This window comes from Osmerus eperlanus, chromosome 22 (genome assembly GCF_963692335.1).
Source record: "Osmerus eperlanus chromosome 22, fOsmEpe2.1, whole genome shotgun sequence".
In the NCBI taxonomy this organism is placed as follows: Eukaryota; Metazoa; Chordata; class Actinopteri; order Osmeriformes; family Osmeridae; genus Osmerus; species Osmerus eperlanus.
Window position 1 is genome coordinate 3,198,085 of NC_085039.1, and position 27,708 is coordinate 3,225,792.

The 27,708-nt window shown below is 41.9% G+C and overlaps 1 protein-coding gene across 5 annotated transcripts in view; it reads left to right on the forward strand.

Annotated features, from left to right (window-relative positions):
• The window catches only part of npepps (aminopeptidase puromycin sensitive), a 208,030-nt gene that overhangs the window by 86,138 nt on the left and 94,184 nt on the right, over positions 1-27,708 (forward strand). For all 5 annotated transcript variants that reach the window (XM_062448799.1, XM_062448803.1, XM_062448801.1 and 2 more), the window contains 4 exons: positions 2,791-2,851; positions 2,956-3,065; positions 13,288-13,351; positions 13,472-13,611. In XM_062448799.1, coding sequence (XP_062304783.1) covers positions 2,791-2,851; positions 2,956-3,065; positions 13,288-13,351; positions 13,472-13,611 — 375 coding nt within the window. The remainder of the gene's footprint in view (positions 1-2,790; positions 2,852-2,955; positions 3,066-13,287; positions 13,352-13,471; positions 13,612-27,708) is intronic.

Sequence of the window (27,708 nt, forward strand, 5' to 3'; positions counted from 1 at the left end):
ATATGAAAGAGGTGATGGATGTGGCTAACAAGATTGCGTGTTCTGTTCGGGCCAGGAGTCTGCAGAGGCGATTATTCTGTGCGCAGCTGAAGGAGACAGGTGCAGAACACACAGATCTGCTGCAGCACACAGACGTTAGGTGGCTCAGCAGAGGTACATTTCTGGAGCGGTTTTCTGAATAGTTTTTTCTGAAACGTTCAAACCATGCTGAATATGCACATCTAGAAGACAGTCAGTGGCTCTATTAATAACTTGAATCTAGAGCTACAGGGTAAGGAGAAACACATCATGAACATGATCAGCTCTGTGAACACATTTAAAAGCAAGTTACACCTGCTATCAAGCCGGTTGCAACATGTGATCTGCGGAACTTTTCACACATGGACACAGAACTTAAGCGTCAGGGCAAAGACTGTGCGGGAGCTTGAGTGCACGTTATGATGATCAAGTGCAGAGCATCTTCTCAGAATTTGACAGGCGCTTTACTGACTTTGCATCCATTGTCGTTGTCAGTTATTTCTGTTTTCCATTTGGGGAAAATATAGATGTGGATTGTGTAACGTCCAAAGTGGCATCACTCTTCAACCTGGATAGCTGTGCTATTGAGAATGAGATCCTCACACTGAAAAATGACATTGAGCTCAAATCCAGAGCAACACCTGACATGAATGTCCAATTCTGGAATCTAATGCAGAAAGAGAAGTACCCCAACCTCAGACAAACTGCAGAGGATTGGACTGCACTTTTTGGATCAACATAATTGTGTGTCTGCCTTTTCACATAATGAAAATCATCAAGTCAAAATACAGATCCACCATGACTGATGACCACCTTGCGGTTTGCTAACGGCTGGCACTCAGCTCCTACTGTCTGGACTATGAGAACTAGCTTCCTCCTCTCAGTGCCAGAAATCCCACTAAGGTAGAGAAATACCACTTTTCCAACTTGAATTAGGCATTGTATTATTTGGGTTGTTTGTCTGTTGTGTTGTTACGGGCCAGTCCTATGTCTACTTGTGTCTTTGCACCACACACATTTACTTCCATACATGTATTATTATTGTTAAACTTTATCTATGTGTCAGAAAACAGTCTCCTATATAGGTGCACAATAAATTGTGGCTGCGCTACGGCTTTTGATATGGCTTGGTAGATCTCAATACACTACCAAATTTAAAAGTAGATCTTGGTTAAAAAAAGGTTGGGCACCCCTGGCGTAGTGAATCAATGGAATGGTCTCAACAGTTCCTTTCAACGTTGTCTAGCTTACTCAAATCCAACTACCCAACATTCCAAGCATTCCATTCTGATAGGCCTTCTTACAGCTAAAGAATGCTTATTTAGCTTATTGTTACGTTCACACACTTTGTACAAAAAATGGCTATTCATTGCAGCCAGATGTAAGAGGTTCTAAAATGCTCATTTACTCATTACCTTTCAATATTTCAGAAATGCTATTGTAAGCTATCTATTAGTGGGCTGTTAATGTTAGGCAGGAATTAGAAAAGGGGGACTTTAATTGTGAAGGAGGAAGTCAGGTGCGAAAAGAGTGGAGACAAAGTGTGGCCGGCAAATCGAGGAGTCATGGAGCCTGTGACTCCGTCTGTCCGTGTCTCAAATTATAATCATTATTATTCAAGAATGATCGGTTACACTATTGTGACTACAGCCAACGCCAATGCCGTCATCCTTTTATTAGGCCTACCTTATTATATTCATATATGGTTTAGAACTATTTGAAAAATAGTTGAAAACTATCAACGTCACAATATTATTTGTTTGACTCATTTAAATATGCAAAATGCATTTATTTATGTTTATCCACTTTACAAAACATATTAGCATTTTATGAGCATTTCACTTGTCATAACGGCAAACTCAAACAGGACACAAAACAAGAACCAGAATAAAAAGCAACACTGATCAATCCACTAACTCAGGGGAGTTCCTCTCCCTCTTGATTGATCGGATCAGTAAGTTAATCTTGCGCGCGAATCCGTTGCCTGCTTTGGCTGAATCCCAACATACTACTTCGTCTCCAGTAGTGGAAGAATTCTGAAGAATATCAGTCAAAATGCTGGATTAATACAAATTCTTTATTCAATAACGTAAAATACTTAAGAGTACTCTGTGACCGATCTGCTGGAGTACACGTAACAAGTGTCGTTCAGCCGATCCTAAAACGTCTTATATAGACTCACAACATCTGGTCATTCGAAACAACAGTTAATCAATACATTGTTCTCCACAATGGATTGTAAACAACAAAGGTCTCAACAGGAAAAGATCAGACAGCTGCTTCATTAGCACATATTCTAAGTCTACTACTGACTCTTTCAAGAACCTCCCCCTTAGGACCTAAATCTAAATTGGGAGGATGTAGAAAATGCCCACCCACCCCCAAGGGTCTACTGTCCCACAGGGTGGTCTGAAGCCTCAGGACAAACAAACATTCCCTTTCATCCTCCACCTTTTGGCCTAACACATTTCATGTTGTCACAGCATGTGTCTAACAATAGACATAAAACCATTGTAATTCAAATCACTCTTGAAAACCACATATTCTATTACACTCCTCTACTCATTGCCTCGCCTGGCACTTACAGAGGAAACAACAGTCAAATAAACACACACATACAATATACAGTAAATATGTTAATTTATAAGTTAAATACTAAGTAATACTAAACAAGTATTTGGTGACCAAAATATTTACACAGAGCATGGATGGCTGTTTTTGCCATAGTCTCTGAGGGTTTGTCTGTAAGACTAATCATTTTATTCTCTCTAGGATTTTAGGAAAGGAATGAATGCCTATCTTTTGAAATTTCAACATAAAAATGCATCCACAGGTAACCCAGCCAATTCTTAACCTTACTTAATATTGCATGTTTTGATTGTTGTTTTGAAGTTGATCATATTGAAGTTAACATTTGTGTCCCTGCCGTCCTCACAGAGGACTTGTGGTACTGTCTGGAACAGGCCAGTGGGAAGCCTATTGCTGCTGTAATGGGCTCCTGGACAAAACAGATGGGATTTCCTATTATAGAAGTGGATCAGGAACAGGTGAGCATGTGGGTTGGTTTGTTGGTTCACCGTTTTTCCTTCCGTGGACCAATTTTGATATGTACTGACCACTGCAGACCAGGAACACTTGGTTTGGAGATGTCTAGCCAAAATACGGCCCTTGTCAGTCACTCAAATCCTTAGGCTTGCCCATTTTTCCTGCTTCTAACATATCAACTTTGATGACAACATTTTCACTTTCATGTCTAATACATCCCACCCACTGACAGGTGACACAATAACAAGATACAGTTATGGCTGATATGTTTGTGTAATATATAATAATATAATATAGAATTATTCTGCAACATCTCTGGGTATGACACCCACCTGTCAACTACACTACTGGTCAAAAATCAGTTATACTCTGTCCGTATAAAAGCAGTGTTAGTCACCATCTTAAGTAATATTTAGATAGTATTGTGCTGCAGGAAGTAGTATATCACTATCATTATGGTGGGGGGGGGGGAAAGTCAATCATCAAAGAAAGAAAGACCATTATAAACTTTAAAAGTTGTAGGTTTATTTCCTTTATATATATTGCAAAGGAAACCAAGGTGTCAGTGTGTACAGTTTCCTACACCATCAACAAGCACTTCCTAACTGAAGGAAACTGGAAGAGTTCTCGCTAACCCAAGCCACAGCAGATTTGGAAGACAATTTTCTTGAGAATCAACATCCTTCATAATAGGCAGCTGACGGGACAACAGCTTCAAGCATGTCAGCCCTGTTCGACAGTGCATATAGACAGTGCTAAATTTGTAAAGTGGGAGGTCCCAGAGCGCAGAGGGGGAGTGGATCCGGCAACTCAAAACGGGGGTTGGAGGTAATGGGGGAAAAAAAAATTGCCTACATAGATTCTCTGACTAAAAAAACCTAAACAACGCTGTGTGTACATCAGCAATTATCCAAACGAGACAAGGCTAACAGCTAGCCTACTCAACCAGCACAAGAGCAAGTGTCACGTGAAGTGCCTCCCCCTATGTCTTACCCTGAAAATTCACCTCAAAACGCATCGAAAATGCAAACACAAGAATTTTGCGTAACTTCAATTGGGAATAAATACTAACACGACAGATAACAACATTGAACACTACACAAATAGTAATTAATTGTTTTCATTTAGGCGAATGATTTTTCATAGTGACACAGGAGGTGCCGGATCCTATAAAAAAGGTTCCGGATCCAACGTCGGAGGTGCCGGATCATGTTCCGGCTCAAATTAAGCCCTGCGTATAGACATTTTTGCAGGTTTGAGTGGCAGTAAAAAGGCCATAGCTAAGATGTGTAAAAAAGAATGAACTTTGTTGAGTTTTGTAAGTGCCTTTTATTGTTTACACACATGACAATTTAAAGGGAAGCACCAATGAAGAAATAACAGAATTGTAGTGACACACATGAAAATACACCTATTGGCCAATTACTGTATTACAACACTCCCACTTAATTTTACAATAGGACTAAGCCATTTCTCAGTAAACTATATAAAAATTAATCTTTGTCTTTTTTTTCATGTTATTTCATGTTTTTTAGTTTTACACCGTAACACTAAACACAGTCTAGCCCATCTAAGATCAGACTTAACAGAATACAGAATTCCAGGATCACCACAGGAGTAGCATCCATTCCAAGATCACTCAGTAGTCGTTTAAGCCAGGTACTCTCCTGAGCTGCTTGGCTAAGTGCAACATACTCAGCCTCCACTGTTGAAAGGGCAACAGTTGACTGTTTCTTGCTGAGCCAACTCACGGCTCCTCCACCCAGTAAGAACACATTACCGGTTGTAGAGCGACGATCGTCCTGGTCTCCAGCCCAGTCAGCATCTGAGAAACCAACCAAAGTTACAGAGTCTGACCGCTCATACTTGAGTGAGCTTCAGTGTTCCCTTCAAGTACCGTAGAATCCTCTTCACCACAGTCAGATGTGAAACACTTGGATTATCATTGAACTTTGACACAACGCTCACTGCTTTTGCTATGTCAGGTCGTGTGTTCATCGCAGCATACAGAAGGCTACCTACCATATACTGGTAAGTACTTGGGTTCACAGGCTTGCTGACACCATTGTTCCTTTTTAGCTTTACATTTGCATCAGCTGGAGTTGTAACGGGATTTGCATCATGCATACCATACTTTTGAAGAATGGCTTTGATTTAATGCTTCTGATGAAGGAACACAGTTATTTTCTTTCTGTTTTCTGTGATCAGAATTAAGTCATCAACATACACAGCTAATATCTCCAGCTCCTGTCGAGACCTCACGAACACACGGGTCTGATGTACTCTGTACAAAGCCAATGTCCTTCATGAACCCTGTGAAGGTTTTGCTCCAGCACATATATTGACCTCTTCAGCTTGCACACCAAACCTTCCTCCCCTGGTCTGATGTATCCCTCTTGATATGCAGATTTTCTGTGTACATAGAAGCTTGAGTCTCTGTGAAGTCAAGAGGTCATGCAGCGAGGCCCCCTCTGAGCAGAATATAGCACACAGCCCAGACAGTTAGGAGACAGTAAGGCAAAACATGTACAAACTGGGACTTATGTGATTAACGACCACTTCACCTGCTGAACGTTCTAGTGTATCAGTGTACTGACCACTGAAAGACCCTTTAAGGAAGCGATTCTGTGCATTCTATGTTTGAACATATCCAGATACTGTATTTAAGCACTCTTGTAAGAGAGAGTCTTCACTCATGCTAGCAACTCTGTTGTGGATTGGTGGCATGAGCCGACGTCGAGCTAATAAAACCGAGTCAACCCTTTTTATAATTGTCGTGACTCTTTCCAGCCTGCCTGCCTGAGATCTCATCCTTACGCCTCTGGTTTCTCCATGTAGATTTACTCATCCAGGTGTCCATTTAGAAATGCGGTCACCACATCCATCTGATGCACATGCATGTTATTCTGGAAGGCGAAGGACAGCAATGTACAAACTGAGATAAAATGTACCACGGGTGAATAAGATTCATCGTAGTCAGCACCATACATCTGTGAGTAACCCTTAGCGACAAGTGTGCATTTGTACCTCTCCACTCGTCAGTCACTATGATGCTTGATTTTAAACACCCATCTCGATCTTATGACCTTCCAATCCTTGGGAAATTTCACTAAATCCCACGTCTTATTTTCCAGCAATGATCCATATTCCAAGTCAGCCGCCTCCTGCCATTCTTTTGCATCAGGACTCATCATGGCCTCTAAGTGTGCTTGGTTCTGCAACACAACAAACACTAGCATGATGGTCAACAGTCACCATGTTGGCAAACTCATCATAGCCGTATCTCTTAGGTGGCCTTCTGGTCCTGCCACCCACTCAAGCAGTTTCTGGTGTTCTCTCCTCAGTCTTCATGAAAACTATCCACTTCACCTTCTCTAGCAGTTCCATAGACAGTAGCATTGGCTGGTGTTCCCTCATCAGTCTTCATGATACCTTTGTCCTCCGAACAAGAAATGTCCACTTCTTGTTTCAAGACAAAGTCTGACTCGTTGAAGATCACATCCCAACAAATTAGAATCCTCCTTTTTTACAAGTGATGGCCCTTGGCATTGTTGGTAAATCCCACGAAACAAAGCTTCACAGCCTTCTTGTCCAGTTTCCTTATTTCTGTTTCTGAGACATGTGCATAAGCTACACAACCAAACACTTTCATTTGACTCACATTTGGCTGTTTGTCGCACCATCTCTGTTAGGGCGTCACTTGTTTCAGAACAGATGTGGGGAGTCTGTTCTGTATGTAAGCTGCGGTCGCTACAGCCTCTGCCCAGTACGACTTTGTTAACTTGGCGTGACGGAGCATGGTGCTCGCTGTTTCGATCAACGTCCTATTTTGTCTTTCTGCAACACCATTATGCTGAGGTGTGTGAGGTACAGTTGTCGCATGGTGGATACCTTGAGCCTTCAAGTATTCTTGGAATTCTTTGGATGTGTATTCTCCACCATTATCCGATCTTAGTCTTAATATTTTCTGTCCGCACTCGTTGGATAATATTCTCTCGAAATCCTTGAATTTGCAGAGAACTTCACTCTTCTGTCTCATGGGTATACCTTGCAACATCTAGAATAATCATCAATACAAGTCACAAAGTACTTTGATCTGCCTATAGATTCAGTCTGCATGGGACCAGAGACTAACTGCAGTTTACGTTTGGAACGGATTTCTCCCACTGGCTTATGTGGCTTCCTAGACAGCTTGCCTTCCACACATGCTTCACAGAAGGGAACTTATTTCTCTGCAGGAAAGTCCACTTCATTCACCATTTCTTTAAATTCCTTCACCTTATTGGTGTGTCCCAGTCGCTGGTGCCACAAGCTGGCTGCTATTAAGGCACTCAGTGGTGTATAAAGTACAAAACCAAAAGCCATACTTGAGTAAAAGTAAAGATACCTTACTTGAAAATGACTCCAGTGTAACGGTAGACTCGTTTAGGGTACCGTCACATAATGAGGGACAAGACACAAGATAATTCAAATTCAGTAATTTTTTATTTGTACCAATATCAATAAACAAATAGGGGTATGAAAGAGGAATGTTCAAAGTCGTACATGAGTGGGTGAATGGATGCATCAGTAGATGAATGAATGAGAAAGTGAGAGCTAAAGAAATAGAATGGGGAACAGATTGAAAAAGAAGTCAAAGCGCATGTGTGCGGGAGAACCTCAACATAGTTCCTACAAATAACCAAAAAGAAGTTCCCCCTGAGAGAGAGAGAAAAACCCCTTTTATAGCCCCACCCTAAATACAGGTGCAGACAATAAAGCACTTAGGCTCAGGTTCTGCCCCTGCCTGTGCACTGGCAGGGCAAAGCCTGAAGGGGCACAGGTGGGCATCACACCAGTAAAAGTAAAAAGTCAACTATTAGAATACTACTTGAGTAAAAGTCTTAAAGTATCTGATATTTACTGTACTTAAGTATCAAAAGTAATTTTCTGATATTAAATGTACTTAAGTATTGAAAGTAAAAGTACAAGTAAATGCTGTTTATAAAAAAGCAAAGGGTCAGAATTTTGATGGACAAGGAGTTGTGTTGAAAATATTTATCGTCGTCGTCATCTGCCACTTATCCGGGGGTCGGGTCGAGGGGGCAGCAACCTAAGCAGGGAGGCCCAGACTTCCCTCTCCCCGGCCACTTCCACCAGCTCTTCCTGGGGGACCCAGAGGCGTTCCCAGGCCAGCCGAGAGACATAGTCCCTCCAGCCTGTCCTCGGTCTTCCCCGGGGCCTTTTCCCAGTGGGACATGCCCAGATCATCTCACCAGGGAGGCGTCCAGGAGGCATCCTGATCAGAGCCACCTCAACTGGCTCCTGTCAACGCGGAGGAGCAGCGGTTCTACTCTGAGCCCCTCCCGGATGACCGAGCTTCTCACCCTATCTCTAAGGGAGAGCCCGGACACCCTGCGGAGAGGCCGGGCCGCTTGTATTCGCAATCTCGTTCTTTCGGTCACTACCCACAGTTCGTGACCATAGGTGAGGGTAGGAACGTAGATCGACTGGTATATATAGAGCTTCGCCTTTCGACTCAGCTCCTTCTTCACCACGACGGACCGATGCAGAGCCTGCATCACTGCGGACGCCGCACCAATCCGCCTGTCGATCTCGCGCTCCATTCTTCCCTCACTCGTGAACAAGACCCCGAGATACTTGAACTCCTCCGCTTGGGTCAAGATCTCCTCCCCGACCCGGAGATTGCACTCCACCCTTTTCCGGTCGATAACCATGGCCTCAGATTTGGAGGTGCTGATTCCCATCCCAGCCGCTTCGCATTCCGTCGCGAACCGCTCCAGTGAGAGCTGAAGGTCACGGCCCGATGAAGCCATCAGAACCACATCATCCGCAAAAAGCAGCGACCCGATCCTGAAGTCACCAAACCGGACCCCCTCAATGCCCTGGCTGCGCCTAGAAATTCTGTCCATATAAGTTATGAACAGAATCGGTGACAAAGGGCAGCCCTGGCGGAGTCCAACCCTCACTGGGAACAAGCTCGACTTACTGCCGGCAATGCGGACCAAACTCTGGCACCGGTCGTACAGGGACCTAACAGCCCCGATCAGGGAATCCGGTACACCGTACTCCCGGAGCACCCCCCACATGAGCCCCCGAGGGACACGGTCAAACTCCTTTTCCAAATCCACAAAACGTGTAGATTTACATACACAAAACATGTGTGGTTGGGCGAACTCCCATGCACCCTCCAGGACCCTGCCGATGGTGTAGAGCTGGTCTACAGTTCCACGGCCCAGACGAAAACCACATTGCTCCTCCTGAATCCGAGGTTCGACAAGCCGATGGACCCTCCTCTCCAAAACCCCTGAATAGACTTTCCCAGGGAGGCTGAGGAGTGTGTTCCCCCTTAAGTTGGAGCACACCCTCCGGTCCCCCTTTTTTAAAGAGGGGAACCACCACCCCTGTCTACCAGTCCAGAGGCACTGTCCCCGATGTCCACGCGATGTTGCCGAGTCGTGTCAACCAAGACAGCCCTACACCATCCAGAGCCTTAAGGAACTCCGGGCAGACCTCATCCACCCCAGGGGCCCTGCCACCGCGGAGCTTTTTTTAACCACCTCGGCGACCTCAGCCCCAGAGATAAAAGGGCCCCGATGTCCCCAGACTCTGCCTCCACGTCGGAAAGCGTGTTGGTGGAATTAAGGAGGTCTTCAAAGTATTCCTTCCACCGATCCAGGACGTCCCCCGTCGAGGTCAGCAGCGCACCATCCCCACCATATACAGCGATGACAGTGCACTGCTTCCCCCTCCTGAGTCGCAGGATGGTGGTCCAGAACCTTTTCAAAGCCGTTCAGAAGTCATTCTCCATGGCCTCGCCGAACTCCTCCCATGCCCGGGTTTTTGCCTCCGCGACCGTTAAGGTCGCGTTCCGCTTGGCCTGCCGGTACACATCAGCTGCCTCTGGAGTCCTACCAGCCAATAAAGTCCAATAGGCCTCCTTCTTCAGCTTGACGGCATCCCTCACCTCCGGCTTCCACCACCGTGTTTGAGTGATACCGCCGCGACATGCACCGACCGCCTCGCGGCCGCAGCTCCGGTCAGCCGCCTCAACAATGGAGGCCCGGAACATGGCCCATTCGGACTCAATGTCCCCGGCCCCCCCCGAGACATGGTCAAAGCTCTCCGAGAGGTGGGAGTTGAAGCTCCTTCTGACAGGGGATTCTTCCAGACTTTCCCAGCAGACCCTCACATTATGTTTGGGCCTGCCAGACCTGACCGGCATCCTCCCCCACCATCGTAGCTAACTCACCAACAGGTGGTGATCAGTTGACAGCTCCGCCCCTCTCCTCACCCGAGTGTCCAAGACATTAGGCCTCAGGTCCGACGACACTACTACAAAGTCGATCATCGAACTGAGACCTCGGGTTTCCTGGTGCCAAGTGCACATATGGACACCCTTATGCTTGAACATGGTGTTTGTTATGGGCAAGCCGTGTCTAGCACAGAAGTCCAACAACAAAACACCGCTCGGGTTCAGATCGGGGGGGCCGTTCCTCCCAATCACGCCCCTCCAGGTCTCACTGTCGTTGCCCACATGAGCATTGAAGTCCCCCAGGAGGACGAGGGCATCTCCGGGAGGAGCACTTTCCAGAACCCGCCCCAGAGGCTCCAATAAGGGTGGGTACTCTGCGCTGCCGTTTGGTGCGTAAGCACAAACAACAGTGAGGACCCGTCCCCCCACCCGAAGGCGGAGGGAGGCTACCCTCTCATCCACCGGGGTGAACCCCAACGTACAGGAGCCTAACCGAGGGGAAACAAGTATTCCCACCCCAGCTCGACGCCTCTCACCAAGGGCAACTCCAGAGTGGAAGAGAGTCCAGCCTCTCTCAAGGAGACTGGTTCCGGAGCCGATGCTATGCGTCGATGCGAGGCCGACTATATCTAGCCGGAACCTCTCTACCTCGCGCACCAGCTCAGGCTCCTTTCCCGCCAGCGAGGTGACGTTCCACGTCCCTAGAGCTAGCTTCTGCAGCCGAGGATCGGACCGCCAAGGCCCCCGCCTTCGGCCGCCGCCCGTCTCACACTGCACGCGACCCCCATGACCCCTCCTGTAGGTGGTGAGCCCACTGAAAGGGGGTCCCACGTTGCTTCTTTGGGCTGATCCTACCAGGGGCATAAAGCCCCCGACAACATAGCTTCCAGGATCATTAGGACACGCAAACCCCTCCACCGCGGGAAGGTGGTGACTCATGTTTATGCTAATTGATAGCCTAACTAAACATTAACGTTGCGGCTCATGGGATTTATCTTAGTTTACCTCAATGTGTTTCCTGAGGTTGGATGTGGAGTTTTGAATGCCAATATTTCAGTAGCTTTGGGTAATCTTTCACTCCAACATAAGAAAACATTTCTTGCAAATATGGCCACGGGTGTTGGTCTTCGTCACCACCGTCGTTTGTTGCGGGAGAAGCAAGTGCTTCCATTTCTGCTTCCATCATGAGTGGAATTCTACTCATGTAGTCGTTCGCTAGCTAGCATCTTGGGCATCACTGGGAATCAACAAACCACAGCTTTGAGAGCACTTGTTTGCAATTGCGCATTAACGTGATTAACCAATGATTCAACTTGCAAGTGTAGGTAAGAAGATCGTAAGGCTGGAGATGCTTGGTGTTTGTTCCCGGCTTGGGAAACCCAATTCAATTCTGGTTAGATGTTCAGGGAGATAATTGACTCGTTAATATCTGACACCAATTTTAGAAATGTGCACAAGTGCGTTACCTGTAACCTTGAGCGCTAAACAGTTTAATGACATGAAAATCTGGCGTAGGTGAAAATCGTCTGCTTGATCAGAGCATCAACCCTAAAGTATGCGTGTTCACTAATCAGTCGTTTATCTCTACTATAATGGATTTAACCACCGACCTAGTATGTAAACCGATCACTCAGAGGCTCCGGTAAATTCCTTCGGAGCGTGGAGATCCACTGTAAGTAACTCAGGGGCCTTAGGTTAAAACCTACTTCAAAAGTCTATGTTTATAATCAGTATTAGCCGCATCAACCAGACTAGATCAAAGTTTTCACCTCTGTAGCGTGATAGATACGTTTCAAGGAGAACAAGTAACTTAAAATGCACAATAATAGTTTATTATCTAAATAGTAAGATAATCAATACAATGATAATGAAATATCATCAAATACAAAACATACCTTCAGAGCAATGGTTAACAAAGGTATTCACGATACTGGATCATTAATCAACCCTGCAGTAGACCAAGTGGTGCCCTTGCAAGACAAGGGAATATGTTAACACGTTGGTCTGCTGCAAGCACAAACTCTGTAAACCCTGTAAATTTACATGTTACAGTATTAGAATTATTACTAGAATGTAAAACATAAAATAAGAAACAAAATCATATCAAACATGACATTAAAAGCTGTTTAGAACTATATTTACAAAAACACAACTTTTAATGATAATTTCAGAGTCTTCCTCGGTCCACCTTCTTCTTCAACTGTTGAGACCACCTTTCCAGAGGTGTGTCATTAAGGTGTGATTGTCATTTTAGCATTCATGCAAATCAACGATTGTCCCAGACGAGTGTCTGGGTGACCAGTGACAAAGGGGCTGCCAAAACAGCCCTACACAAGCTAGGCCCACTGATTCGCCCACCACAGTCCCCGACGTTGGTCTCATGAATCTTTTTTTTTTTTTTTTTCTAAAGACATTTGATTTTGTAGCTGGTAACAAAGGTTTCAGGGGAAATGTATCACATTTCAAAAGTCACACACTGCTGCAACAGGTGCATAAGCTGATGAATGTACACAGCTTACAAAAGTATTAGGTTGAAGTAGATTTTCCATTGTAGGAGGTGTTTTTATTTGCCATACTATAGTAATGTAAACCTAGTGTTTAAAACAGATTAAGTTGCATAAAATGCATTTTCAAGATAGCATGTTCTTCATTTTCATAACTTTCATAATTTTCATACATAAGTAATTTAAATTGCACACAAGGAATTGTCAGGATTATGCTGAAGCCTATAGTTGGCAGGATATAAAGTGCTAGTCATTTCAAACAAATAATAATATTTTCATTTAAGCTTCAGTCAAATGCTCTAGCCAATGAGCTAGTCTTATACCAATTGTGTTCAAAAGGATTACTTAAGTTGCCTACAAGATTGATTGATTGTACACAGGTTGACCCATTTAGACATCTAGACCCCCACTTGTCTGATTTTAAAAGACTTGTTTAGTTGATAGTAATTATATATTTTATTTCAGCAAGGAAATGACCGCATCCTTAAGATATCGCAAAAGAAATTCTGCGCTAGTGGACCTTATAATGGTGAGTAATCATGCAAATGCACTCCTTCACCTATTGTCTTCTGAACTACTAATTCGACTTCAGATGATGCATTTAATAATTTTAGGTAAGTCAATTTCTATGGGCTTGTCAATTTCCCAGGTGAAGACTGTCCCAGTTGGATGGTCCCCATCAGTATCTGTACGAGTGAAGATCCCAGTTGCACCAAACTCGAGGTTCTGCTGGAAATTCCAGAGACCACTATCACCATCCATAACATCCAACCCGACCAGTGGGTCAAGGTGAGATTTCACCATAATTAATACAATAATTTTGTAAGTGTAAAAATTGTGAATAAGGTATGTTTGTCATATGTCTTATGGATATGTAGTGATGCAACCCGGTATCATGCTTTTTCGTAAATCGTGTCCCGGAGCACGATTGTCTGACTTTCTTTGTGCTACCCAGAAATAAAAAAATAAAATATCATGCATATTTGTAGCACAATTATCAGACGAAAAAGCAAACACCACATTTGGGGATAGTTAGCTAACCCTAATATTGCACTTTTCTGTTATCTAACCCTATCTGTATTCCTAATACTAACCCTGCACAATTGTTTTTAGTAATGTTCCCATTTGGAAAAACATGGCTTTACATTTCATTCTGCTAGTGCACAGGGCCCCTTGATGCATTTGATTAAGATGTTAGTGGAACACACACACATTCCTGGAATAATGCACTGGTACATCCATGCAAATGATGATGTAGCCTACAATTGTCTGCTATATCCAACATTATCAATTGCTTATATTATGTTCACCAGAATGTGTTATTGGTTTTCTGTTAAAGGCCATATTGCAGGTTAAACACCACTGTTGATTAATGGGTACATGAAGCACTCAAGATATGTATATCATTTAAAATATTTCCAAATTGTGTCTCCAAATGGTGTTAAAGACAATTTTTTGCCGTTTTTGGTGTTAGCATTAGCATATTAGCGCAATTCGGTGATGACGTCACGTTGGAGTCGTGGAGGAGAGTAGCCTCAGCCTAGTACTAGAACTTACATTTACAGTTTAGTCATTTAGCAGACGCTCTTATTCAGAGCGACTTACAGTAAGTACAGGGACATTCCCCCGAGGCAAGTAGGGTGAAGTGCCTTGCCCAAGGACACAACGTCAATTGACACGGCAGGGAATCGAACTCGCAACCTTCAGATTACTAGCCCGACTCCCTCACCGCTCAGCCATCTGACTCCCTATGAAGTTAGAACTATGGCGACTGACTGGGATGAGGAAGAGGTGGCAAGAACTACTAATATGTATGATGGCCAGCAGCCGTATAATTTCGAACCAAGTAAATGAGGAATTTCTGAGACCTGATGGCCGTCAAAGCCAATTAAATGGATGGTCCGAGGAGAATGAGTGGAGAGTTGGTGAAGTGTCCTGGTGAGTTGCTATCATTTAACAATGCAGCAACGAGCACTGGAGCTAGTCTATGAACAGCAGTGCACATAGACACATATTTTTTTACTGTCAGTGAATAGCACCGAGTGAAAGTCAACGTTTTCTTTATATCTAGTGACAGTGATCATTCAGGGCCTGACATTAACTTTTTGAAGTAGCCTACATTTACGTTTCACTTTTCCATGCACTAAAGTCACGTCCGGGTAAAGATTGTGCCTTTGACCAACGAAGATCAGCTGTAATACAAATGATAACAATTGAGGTGTTATAAAAAAAAATATTTGTTACATAAAACATTTACACAATTTCTGCAGAATGAAACACTTTATGTTATGTACTGTATTGCAGCTTCGTCCCAAGATCTCTACAGACCGTGCAGCTAATTTAATGCTCAACACTTGAACACGGGGGCTTATTACTTGAAAGAGGAATTAATTACTGCGTCCTCTCAGTTACACTATCAGGGCTTGGAAATAATGTGACTTGCTAAAGTAGACAAATGGCTAGTAGAACATAACATTTCATAATAATTTCAGTAAATAAAACAGCTGCAAGACCCAGTGAAATGTTATATACAGCTAGCAAACTAACATTAGCTAGCATCGCTAACGACATTGGCTAACTCAACTTCGGTAGGCTATCCTCAGTATTTGCAAGCTGGCCAGTGCAAGTAACATGGCTTTTTATTTTGTTTGAGTTTTAACTTGTCCAGTGGGGCAAGTCAATTTATCTTCCACTTGCCCTACAAAAAAATCCACTTTGTTAGCTCTATTTCAGATAAGTAGACTAGTACTACCGGTAAACTTATCTAGATCTAGAAATAGAAGACATCATGCTAGCTATGGGCTAGCTATTGGCTAACTTGCCAGTCCCACCTGTAAAATCCCCCCAAGATCATCCCTAATTAAATCTTTTCCCCGACATTTCCGATTAGATGTCCCACGTTTTGATGGTACTAGCAGAGCCCATATTAGTCTTTATTTCTAATTGATTTCATGTCTCAAAGCAGCTTTGGTCTGTCGTCTCCCCAACGTGACGTCATGCAATGCATTGTGGGGGAAAGAAGAATCATTGCAAAAAAGTAGCTACTTTTTATAAAGTACTTTTTATTTTATATTCCGTTTTGTGACACCCAACAACATCACATACAATGGATAACAGTTTAAATGTTTATTACCAACAAGCAAATAGTTCGTATGAATATTCGTTGGAAAAATAAACCTGCAATATGGCCTTTAAGTTTTATTACCCAAACAAACTTATACAAACATCTTGACATTTAGTTCATCATATTTATCTTTATTATTTTCCCACCCCTAAGAAAACTTGAATATTTGCACTACAGAAACAATGTCGGTGTCAAAATGTTCGTCTTGGTCCCAAATGCATTGCTTGTATTCGCGTGAATGTTCCGTTTGATGGTTTAGGTATAGTTTAAGTTTTTGTGGAGAAAGGTGACGCTAACGGTAGCTAACTAGTTAGCCACAGTCGGAATTGTCATTAACGTCACGAACACATGCGTGATTACCTGCAGTAGAACATTAGTTTAGCAGCTTGTTAACTTCTGGGAGATAGCTAGGCTAACTACCTAAAACGGCAAGACATTTAAAGAAACACTACAGGAAAAGAGGCCAGGGTGATAACTATTTACTCATTTAACATTGTGATAAAATACACAATTTTGAAATGTAATGTACAATATGATATACGCTGACATTATTAAGCTAGTACATCTACTTTCGGAATCAGTAGTCTGCTATTTCACTGAGGGGTTAGCATCATGACATTATCCTCTGTTGCCCAACACATACGACAGCGGTCTGTGACACATCTGTTTTCAATCATTAAAATAAACATTCCTCACAAATAAATATTCGTTTGAGGATTTATGATGACATTAGATTACAAGTAAATGATTATTTTGTGAAATTATCATTACCTGTGGTTTTAAACCAGTCTAGGTAAGAAAAACGATTCCACCGCGGTTTAACCTAAACTTTAGGAAGCCAAACGGCGACAGAATTTTCGGCCTAGTCCTAGATTAGTTTTTCAATTGGTGAAACTATCTGACTACCACAGGGCTTAAAGTATTCCGGCACCATGTCGGATGTCCGGCAGTTTTTTGGGAACTTACATGCGGTTTAATATTTTTGAGTCAATTGATTTCACCTACCTACCAATCATATGAGAGGAACACAGCTATAACTAACGTTAATAAACCGAATTCTGATTCAGATTTTGTTACAAGCCTATCAGAAACAGAGCAGGGCGGGTCCTGGCAACACTGTGTAAATGAGATCCATACGCCACTGTATTTATATATATATATTTATATTCGCGATTAATCGCAAATGTATTCAATTTATTACATTATTACCCCAATAATGTTTGGGGGGGGGGTGAAATACCATTAAAAGGGTGTACTTAAAAACCTCAAATAACTGGAGGATAAGAAAAGGAAATTGAGAAATTTTTATTCACTCACACATAGGCTGTACAATATTGAACATACAACATATTGTTATATATTTAGGAAATGTAATCTCAAATTTAACACATGTAGTCACATACTACAGTGTCCGTATAACAAGTTCAGATGGAACACAACTTAAATTGTGGGGGAGTTTTATTCACTCACAAACTATACTGATTTATAATAAACATCCACAAAATTAGACTTGTTCTAGAATATAAAATACGTTTAAGACATGTATAGTATCATTCTACGGTATCCTGCTCCATAATGTTCTAATCTCACTCAACAAAACAAGCCCTTACAAAAATCTATAAATAAACCTCGCAATAGAACCTACTTCAGATACTTAAGCAACCACAGATTGGCCTTTATTTAAACACAGTTTCTATTTTGTTGACCCAAGCCAGCTGCTCAGACTCAAGTCTGTTCACATTTCCAGACAATAGGGCAGCTTGCTTCCTTTGCAAGTGTTGTCTGCCGTATGTTACTTGAGCGAATGCTGCTGCTGCTGCTACCGCTGTTGCTAGCTGTGTGCTTTGCATGCATGTGATATTTTAGGCTGGAAGTACTCCGGTGATAACTAAACTCAGCCTGACAATCAGTACACACAGCCTTGGTTTTGTCAACCGAGCCGTCTGGCAACTTTTTGAAATGGAACTTCCCATCTAAAAGCCCTCTCTCCATCATTCAGCTACCGTTGGCAGTTGAACAGGTGATTCCCAGGGTCAAAAAGAAATCTGCGTTAAAGGCACGCTCGTCAGGCAAACTCGTCAGTGTTTCCCCTAGGTTTACAGCTTTGGGGAGGGGGGCGGCGACCATGTAGAGACAAATGACACGCCGTCGTGTAAATAACATAAGGCCATTTACTTTGTTTAAAAGAGCAAACTATAGACCTGTTTTATAGGAAAGGTAACCTTAAATTATGTATTTTGTGATCGGGCGCAAAAAAAAAAAAAAAAATGTTTTTTATTTTTTATTAACTTGACCTTCCAGGGGGGGGCGGGGGGTGCCGTTGGGGGGGCGGGGCGCCCCCCTAATATAATGGTAGGGGAAACACTGCTCGTTATTATCGCGTTAACTTCGACAGCCCTATTAAATAAGTAACTGTAATAATATTACTCAATGTCAAAAATTAACACGTTATATTACTTTGTTAGTCACTTAAGTAATAATATTATGGAACGTGTTATATTACATAACGCCTTACCCCCAACACTGGCTAGCAGCGGTAAAAAAGTGACTTAAAAATACGTTTGTGCACATTTATTGCGGAACATGACTTGTCATTCACAATGACTTGCCATTCTTAGCCACTAGTCACCCTGTGCAGAAAACTGCACAAAAAAAGTTCCGGACAAAAGGACTGCCTTCCATTCAACAAACAATTCCCAAGATCCGTCAATCCATGACCAGACTCCTTTTGAATCATCAAAACCAGAATTTTCAGACAATTCCTTAGCCAAAGTACGCATGTTTGATAATGCTCTAGTGACAGACCCATCACTTTCTGTATTATTGGGAATATATGTACAAAATACATCCTTAAAAAGTACACAAACACCCCCTCTTTCGGCAAAGCACTTTGAGCTGCAATTCTTCTATGAAAAGTGCTATATAAATAAAGTCTTACTTACTTACTTACTTACTTACTTACTAACAACATGTCTAAGACAATTCTGTTTTGCCATGCCATCTCTGAAGTCTTAGCCAATTGTTCTGCTAACCCGGAAATCGCATCAACCGTATAATTAATAAAACGTTGCTGATTATTAACCGTACAATGCACACAAAAGATTCACTCAAATCCTGCAGCTACCTGATTTCTATCTTTAAACTCAGTTGGCACACCTCTTGGCACTCCAATGTCATCTATGTAAATTCCACTATCAAAAGACCCTACAGGCGCAGCTCGTCTCTGTCTACCTGAACCAACCGTCGTATCACTCAATGGTTTAATCAATGTTTTACTAACTAACATAACCTTAGCACATACTCTTACCCATCCTCTTGGTAACTGTGATCTAATCCTGTCCCCACAATACCAAAATATGTCTGCTATATCACGTCCTGGATATAACAATGGACTAGAAGGTGGTGGAGATTTGTCTTTCCTCACTATCTACAATAACAAAGGTTTCCCTATAGTGACATGGATGCACCGTACCATTTACATCTCTAAACTGTGCTGCTTTACAGTCTACATTAACTGTCCAAGTTTGTCCACAAATTACAGCCTTCACTTTTCCTTCACAAAAATTCCCCACAAACACCTTTTTTTATAATATCAGAACTTTTCTCAAAACATTCAAACTTCTGTCCTGGAGCAGTTACAAAATCAACTACAGAGGGTACAATTTCTGGGGAAATTGTAGGGTGTGCTTGCTTGCTTCGGTTGCAGAGGGGTCAGTTTTTTAATGAAATTTTTACAACTGATATTTTTGTACATTTTATATCAAAAATGCACAACCTACTTATTATTTATAAAGATTACATATATATATATATATATAATATTTTTTTCTGCTAATTTACAACTCAAAATACTTAGAGTGAAGAGTAGAATGAATAGTTGTCTTCTCATTCCCCCTGCAAGAGGGAATGGTGATCAGCAGCCTCATAGTTGAATCAAAACGAATACATTTGCCAGCTAATCTCTATGACTTAAACGTCATTTTAAGTTTTTCCCTTCTCGTGATATTTTCAGGCATTTAGCCTACTCATATTGCATTCATTCATTAATAAAGAACCCCCTTTGAAGCTTATTCTAACAACGACGTTACCCGGCAGTAGCTATCTCAGATGGAATCGCGATTCAAATAGTACCATCTGCTAACTGAAAATATGCCCCCAAAAACGTAAATAAGCTTGACATTTATTTAGGGGAAAATCATATTCATAAAAATCTCAGTGGTAGCGATCATTGTCAGTAACAAGGCAAAATGCGAAATAACCCTGTGTGGAGAAGCCAACGTGGTAAATTGTACTACTACAGTACAGTAGACTGTGTTCGTCTTGGTAGCGATTCGTTGGTTGAATTCGATTTAACGTTCCGTTGTACGGTTTAGGCTGAAATGAATCATTTTCATGAACAGATTGACAAAGTTTAGGCTGTGGCAATGGAGTTCAGGTTAGTAGTCACTAGTCATAGTTTCACCTATTGAAATACTTTTGATTTAAGTAAGGGTAATGCCGAACATGTGCCGCCATTTGACTTCCTACTGTAAACAGCTGTGGAGATGTTTTTGTTAGGTAGACTAGGCTCCAGCGTTGCAGTGAGCCACACTGGTTTGACACCACAGGTAATGATAATTTCACCCACAAATTGTTTACTTGTAATCTAATGTCATAATAAATCCTACAACGTAAATGTATTTGTGAGGAATGTTTATTTTAACGATTGAAAACAGATGTATCATAGACCGCTGTAGTATGTGTTGCCCGGGCAACAGAGGCTAATGTCATGATGCTAATGCTTCAGTGAAATAGTAGACTACTGTTTCCGAAAGTAGATGTACTTCCTTAATAATATCAGCTTATATTGTACATTACACATCAGAATTGTGTGTCATATCACAAAGTAAAATAGTAAAAAAAAATAGTTATCACCCAGGCCTCTTTGCTTGTGGCGTTTCTGCAGCTGCCTTGCAGTAAAGCTATAGTTAGCCTAGCTATCTCCCAGAAGTTAACGAGCTGCTAAACTAATGTTCTGCTAGAGATAGTCACGCAAGTTTTTGTGACGTTAGTGACTGTGGCTAGCAAGTTAGCCACCGTTAGCTTCACTTTTCGCCACAAAAACGTAATTTCTACTTAAACCGTGCAAGGGAATGTAAATACAAATACAAGCAACTCAATCACTACCAAGACGCAACGTTTGACACCTAGGTTGTCTATGTAGTCCACATATTGACTGAGGCTTAGAGGGGCAAAAATAAATATCAACTATAGAGGGTACAATTTCTGGGGAAATTGTAGGGTGTGCTTGCTTGCGTCGGTTGCAGGTGGGTCCGTCCTCTAAGTTTTTCCCTTCTAGTGATATTTTCAAGCATTTAGCCTACTCATATTGCATATTTCATTAAGAACACCCTTTGAAACAGCTGCGAACCCCCTTTGAAACAAGCTACTGTAACAACGTTGTCACTGGCAGTATGGAATCGCGATTCAAACAGTACCTAAGTCTGCTAACTGAAAATATGCCCCCCGAAACGTAAATAAGTTTGACATTAATGTAGGGGGAAATGGCTAATTCAAAATAAGTTTACTAGAGGCAAGCTAGCTGCTGTTGCTCCACATTTCACTGATTGTTTGAAAGCGCCGGAAATGAGAAAGTTTCTTTTGACGTAAAGTTTAGCTGTGGCATTGAAGACAGTACTACACACTGCCAGTGGGCGAGCCGAGTCTGACTGAGGCTAACGTCAAAACCAGCCGCGGTGTCACTCAAATTCCAAGTTTTACACAAATCACAAAAATATGCTGACCTGCTGGCTATCTTCGCAATCGCCATATCTTTAAAACACTGCTCTCCTTCTGATTTTTGATGTAGAATTGACCCTGGTACGAAATTAAGAAAATACTCATCAGAGATCGACAACAGCTGACGCAATCGTCAACGGAGGCTGGCGGGGCTCTCTCGTAGTTTTTACAGCAACCTACATTAAAATCTCACCATCTGGCTGACTCGAAATTGCTTTCTCAACAAAACCCAATGGTTGGTAATTTTGGGGGTTGGCATTTTTCACTCATAATCCAAGCTCCAATTTGCATGCTAGAACATCTCTATCACGTTGTATCCATGCGTCGTTGCTAACGTGTGCTGACGTAGTGACGTAGGCTAGCACTGGTACCCTTCGTTGACAGAAGACACTTTTTGCCACAAAACGTTGTAACCTCCTAAACTGTGCAACAGAGTGTAAATAAAAATACAAGCAACTCAATCGCTACCAAGACTAAACTTTTGACATCTAGGTTGTCTATGTAGTCCAAATATTGACTGAGGCTTAGGGGGGCAAAAATAAATAATAATAAAAATAATAATAATAAATATATATGTGAGAGAACAAAGGTTGTGCTCTCGCCGAAGGCTTGAGCACACCCAATAATAAATATATATGTGAGAGAACAAAGGTTGTGCCCTTGCCGAAGGCAAAGCACACCCAATTATATCTTCTTTCCCCTCGCTCTCCATTGGTCCAGTGAGCACCTTCATCTGGAAGCAATTGAATTCCATGGACCAGAACTCTGATAATGATAAGTTAGTGGGACAGACTGGGCAAGTTGACAAAGGAGACAAATGACTTTTAGTAACACAACTTTCTGTTATACGCGCAATGCCTTCTTTGAGGTATGTAGAATATCTATCGCGGTTAAAATCATAGTTGAATTAAACGGTACTGGCATAATCAATGGAACGTCCTTAGGTGGCTGGCAAAACATACATGGTGGGAGTTGTTATATGCTATATGTTGCTAACTTGTACCAAGAATTAAACTTCATCTCTGGCTCTATTTCACCCCGTAATGTCCCTCAACTCTTTTCAACATCTGTATCGTTACTGGTGAAACAGTTGAAGTCATTACATCTGTCGTCATAGTATCATTAGAATTATTCATACTTTTTTCAAAATACAAAAGTGGAAACACTAAGAATTGCCATTCCCAAGACAAAACCCATTGTTCCCCTTATCCCACAAAGTCCAGGTCGTCGAAACGGATGCCATGGTTGTGAATCCATGGTTATCTTCAGTTGACTGTAGGTAATCTTCTTTTAGGTAGAGTAGCCTAGTTGAACAAATTGCAAACAACGATCATATTGCTCACAGCAACTTTCAAAGAACTGTACTATACGCACAGACTCTGAGTCTTCCTCTGTTCTACGCAGAACTCGTGTCCTCTCCTTCCGTTGCCAGGACAGGTGCACGCTTACAGTGGCTAGCGTGTATCCACGTTGCTCTCTCTTCGATCTTCACCCATCCACCTCTGGTTTTTCCAGGATTTGCGTTTCAAATCCTTCACCACGATCCAGTCCCCTGGTTTCAGATCATCCTTCACCTGTCTGTGGATATCACATAGAGCAGACGACAAGGTTGCACAGTAATTGGGTGTGCTTTGCCTTCGGCAAGGGCACAACCTTTGTTCTCTCACATATATATTATTATTCTTTTTATTCTTTTTGCCCCCCTAAAACTCAGTCAATATTTGGCCTACATAGACAAACTAGGTGTCAAAAGTTTCGTCTTGGTAGCGATTGAGTTGCTTCTATTGGGATTTACGTTCCGTTGCATGGTTTAAGTGGAAATTAAGTTTTTGTGGCGAAAAGTGAAGCTAACGGTGGCTAACTTGCTAGCCACAGTCAATGACGCTACTTACGTCACTAACGTCACGAAAACTTGCGTGACTACCTCTAGCAGAACATTAGTTTAGCAGCTTGTTAACTTCTGGGAGATAGCTAAGCTAACTGCTTTACTGCAAGGCAGCTGCAGAAACGCCACAAGCAAAGAGGCCAGCGTGATAAGTATTTACTAGTTTTACATTGTGATATGACACACAATTGTGACGTGTAATGTACAATATAAGCTGATTTTATTAAGGAAGTACATCTACTTTCGGAAACAGTAGTCTACTATGTCACTGAAGTATTAGCATCATGGCATTAGCCTCTGTTGCCCGGGCAACACATACTACAGTGGTCTATGATGCATCTGTTTTCAATCGTTAAAATAAACATTCCTCACAAATACATTTTCGTTGTAGGATTTATTATGACATTACATTACAAGTAAACGATTTGTGGGTGAAATTATAATTACCTGTGGTTTCAAACCAGTGTTGCTCACTGCAACGCTGTAGCCTACCCGAGACACTACAAAAACATCTACACAGCTGTAGGAAGTCAAACGGCGACAGAACATGTTCGGCACTCCCCTTACTTAAACCAAAAGTCTATCTAACTACTAACCTTAACTTCATTGCCATAGCCTAAACTTTGTCAATCTTTTCATGAAAATAATTAATTTCAGCCTAAACCGTACAACGGAACGTTAAATCCAATTCAACCACGCAATCGCTACCAAGACGAACGAACACAGGAGTAGTCTAGTACTGTACCGTAGTACCGGGGCAGCTTCTCCACACAGGGCTATATCGCACTTGGCGTTGTTACTGACAATGATCGCTACCACTGAGCTTTTTATGAAAGCGATTTTCCACTAAATAAATGTCAAGCTTATTTACGTTTTTGGGGGCATATTTTCAGTTAGCAGATGGTACTGTTTGAATCGCGATTCCATCTTCTACTGCCGGTAACGTTGTAGAATAATCTTCAAAGGGGGTTCTTTATTCATGAATGAATGCAATATGAGTAGACTAAATTCCTTAAAATATCACGAGAAGGGAAAAACTTAAAAGGACGTTTAAGTCATAGAGATTAGGTCAATTTTTACACCGGTCTGCCAAATGTATTCGTTTTGATTCAACGATGAGGCTGCCTCTTGCAGGGGAAATGAGAAGACATCTATTTCATTCTACACTTCACTCGTATTTTCAGTTGTAAATGAGCAGCAAAAAAAAAGCTTTTAAATCTATGTAATCTTTATAAATAATAAGTATGCATTTTTATATAAAATATACAGAAATATCAGTTGTAAAAATGTCATTCAAAAACGGACCCCTGTGCAACCGACGCAAGCAAGCACACCCTACAATTTCCCCAGAAAGTGTACCCTCTCTAGTTAAGAATTACATCCTCACATTGGTCAGTTGAAGGTAACCGACCTCTTGTTGGCCCAATTCCTGTATTCGGTGGCCTCCCGAACAGGATTTCAAAAGGACTCAATCCATATTTGGGTCTAAGTTGTCTAACCCTCATCTGTAATAAGACAATTGGGAGAGCCTTCGTCCATGCCAATCCCGTGTCCTTACAACATTTCATTAACCTATTCTTCAAAGTTCAGTTTTCTCACTCAACCTGCACCCCCGCTAGCTGGGTGATAAGCACAGTGTTGTCTCAAATCAATACCAAAATAACTCCCTTGATTACGAATAGCATCATTAACAAAGTGTGACCCATTATCACTACTTATTTTCGAAGGAATACCCCATCTAGGTATAATCTCAGTTATCAAAGCCTTCACAACAGCACCTGAATCAGCCTTTGAACTTGGAAACACTTCAACCAATTTAGAAAACATATCAACAATCACTAAGCAATATTTTAAACATGGTTTGAGCACGCGACCTTCATCCGGACCATACCAAACTCCATTTCTATTCACACATCCTTCCTTTTTCCAAAGAGCCTTTTCCTGTGCTTTGGCCCAAGTTTGAATGTCCTGCAAACTTATAGTTGTCAAGTTAGGGTTATCTGGACATGGCAACGCCATCTCCTCATCTCTCACGTCCTGTAAACATAGACCAACATCAAAACAAATACAGGTCATCGCATACAGGCAATCTAGAAGCTGCTCTTGCTGCAGCGTCCACTCTGGCATTCCCCTGTGAAATATAATCCGTATTGTTAGTGTGAGCTTCACATTTGCATACAGCAATGTGTTTTGGTAATTGCAATGCATCCAGCAAATCCGACACATATTGGTAATGTCCCACTGGCTTTCCAGTGGGACATTATGGAAGCATAGGAAGTTTCTCACTTCCTATGCTTCCATATCATTCCAAAGTCATGTGTAACAACAAATGCATATCGACTGTCAGTAAATATGTTAACTACCCTTCCCTTAGCTAACATACAAGCTTCAGTCAATGCAATCAATTCAGCTGCTTGTGCAGACAAGTTCGCTGGTAATGAGATTGATTTCACAGTGGCATGTGAAGTGACAACTGCATACCCAACTTGATTCTTCCCTGTATCTGAATTCCTAGACGCCGAACCGTCAACAAAATATTCACATTCAGCGTTTGGAATAGGTGTGTCCCGTAAATCCACTCTAGGTGAACAAATTTAATTAACTGTAGCCACACAGTCATGTTGTTCACCATCCCCCTCAATCGGCAAAAGAGTTGCTGGATTAAGCACATTACAACGTTTAATCGTAATGTTTGGCATATCCAACAAACACGTATTATACCTCAACCACCTTGCAGCTGACAAGTGGCAGGTCTTTTGTTCCAACAACAACATAGCCATGGCATGAGGAACCATCAAAGTCAAATCAGCATATCCAACATACTCGCGTGAAGAGTGCACAGCTTTTTCAGCTGCAGCCACGGCCCTCAGACAGATAGGAAGCCCGGCCGCCACAGGATCTAACTTTGCCGAAAAATATGCTACTGGTCTCAATTTACCACCATGGTTTTGCAACAAAACTGAAACCATAAATCCATTCTTCACATCAACCATCTGTGTGAAAGGTTTCTCTTGATCTGGTAGACCCAAAGTAGGGCTTTTTTGTAATGCTAATTTCAACTCCCTAAAAGCCTCCTTCCTGTCAGCCTCAGGAGTCCACGTGATTTTGTCATCCGCGCCCAATCCAATACCATGAGCCAACGCACAGTGGAGCCTCAAGCACAGAATAGTTTACTATAAACGTTCTACAATAAGACGTCATTCCCAGAAAACTTTTCATCTGCTTAACAGTATTAGGTTTAAGAATTGATTGTACAGCAGCAATTCTCTTTTGAGAGAGAGTTTTTCCCTCTGTTGTCAATGTGTGACCCAAGAAGATCACTTTTTTTTCGTACAAACTGTAATTTGGAAGCGCTAGTTTTGTGGCCACATTTTTTTAAATGACACAATTCAGTTGTACAGTGTCCTTTTCACATTGCTCTTTAGTCGGACTCGTCAACAATATATAATCAACATATTGTAATATTACTGTACCTTCTGTAAGTTTCAACAAATCAAGATCATTTTTCAACGCCTCGTGAAAATACGTATGACTGTCCACAAAGCCTTGTGGCATTCGAGTCCAAGTATATGTTTTACCGTTAAATGAAAAAGCAAACCAAAATTGGCTATCAGTATGAACAGGAACACAAAAAAATGCATTGCTCAAATCTACAACACTAAACCAACCACAATTATATGGAACTTGATTTAAAATTGTATAAGGGTTTGCAACATTTGATGCTCTTGGAAATCTTGAACAAATCTCCATTCAGTAGGCCGCCCCTCGTCTCAAATTTTCTTTACAGGAAATATTGATGTTTGAACTGGAGAGCCATAATAACAATAGGTTCCATACTTTAATTAAACCCACATCATATTTACCCTGAGCCCAGACCTTTTTCTGTATTCCCCGTAATGCAGGCATCGAAGTAACATCACATTCAGGTTCAACATGCGTAAACTGCAGTGTTCTCTCTTCTAACAAAACAGACCTCTCTGTCTGTACATCTGAACACAAAACCTTTTTGTAAACATTTAACACTTGGTTGTAAGTCACGCAAGAATCTTGTATTTGTTGCCAAAATTGCTGTCCCTCACATTGCTTAACCCATAAACCC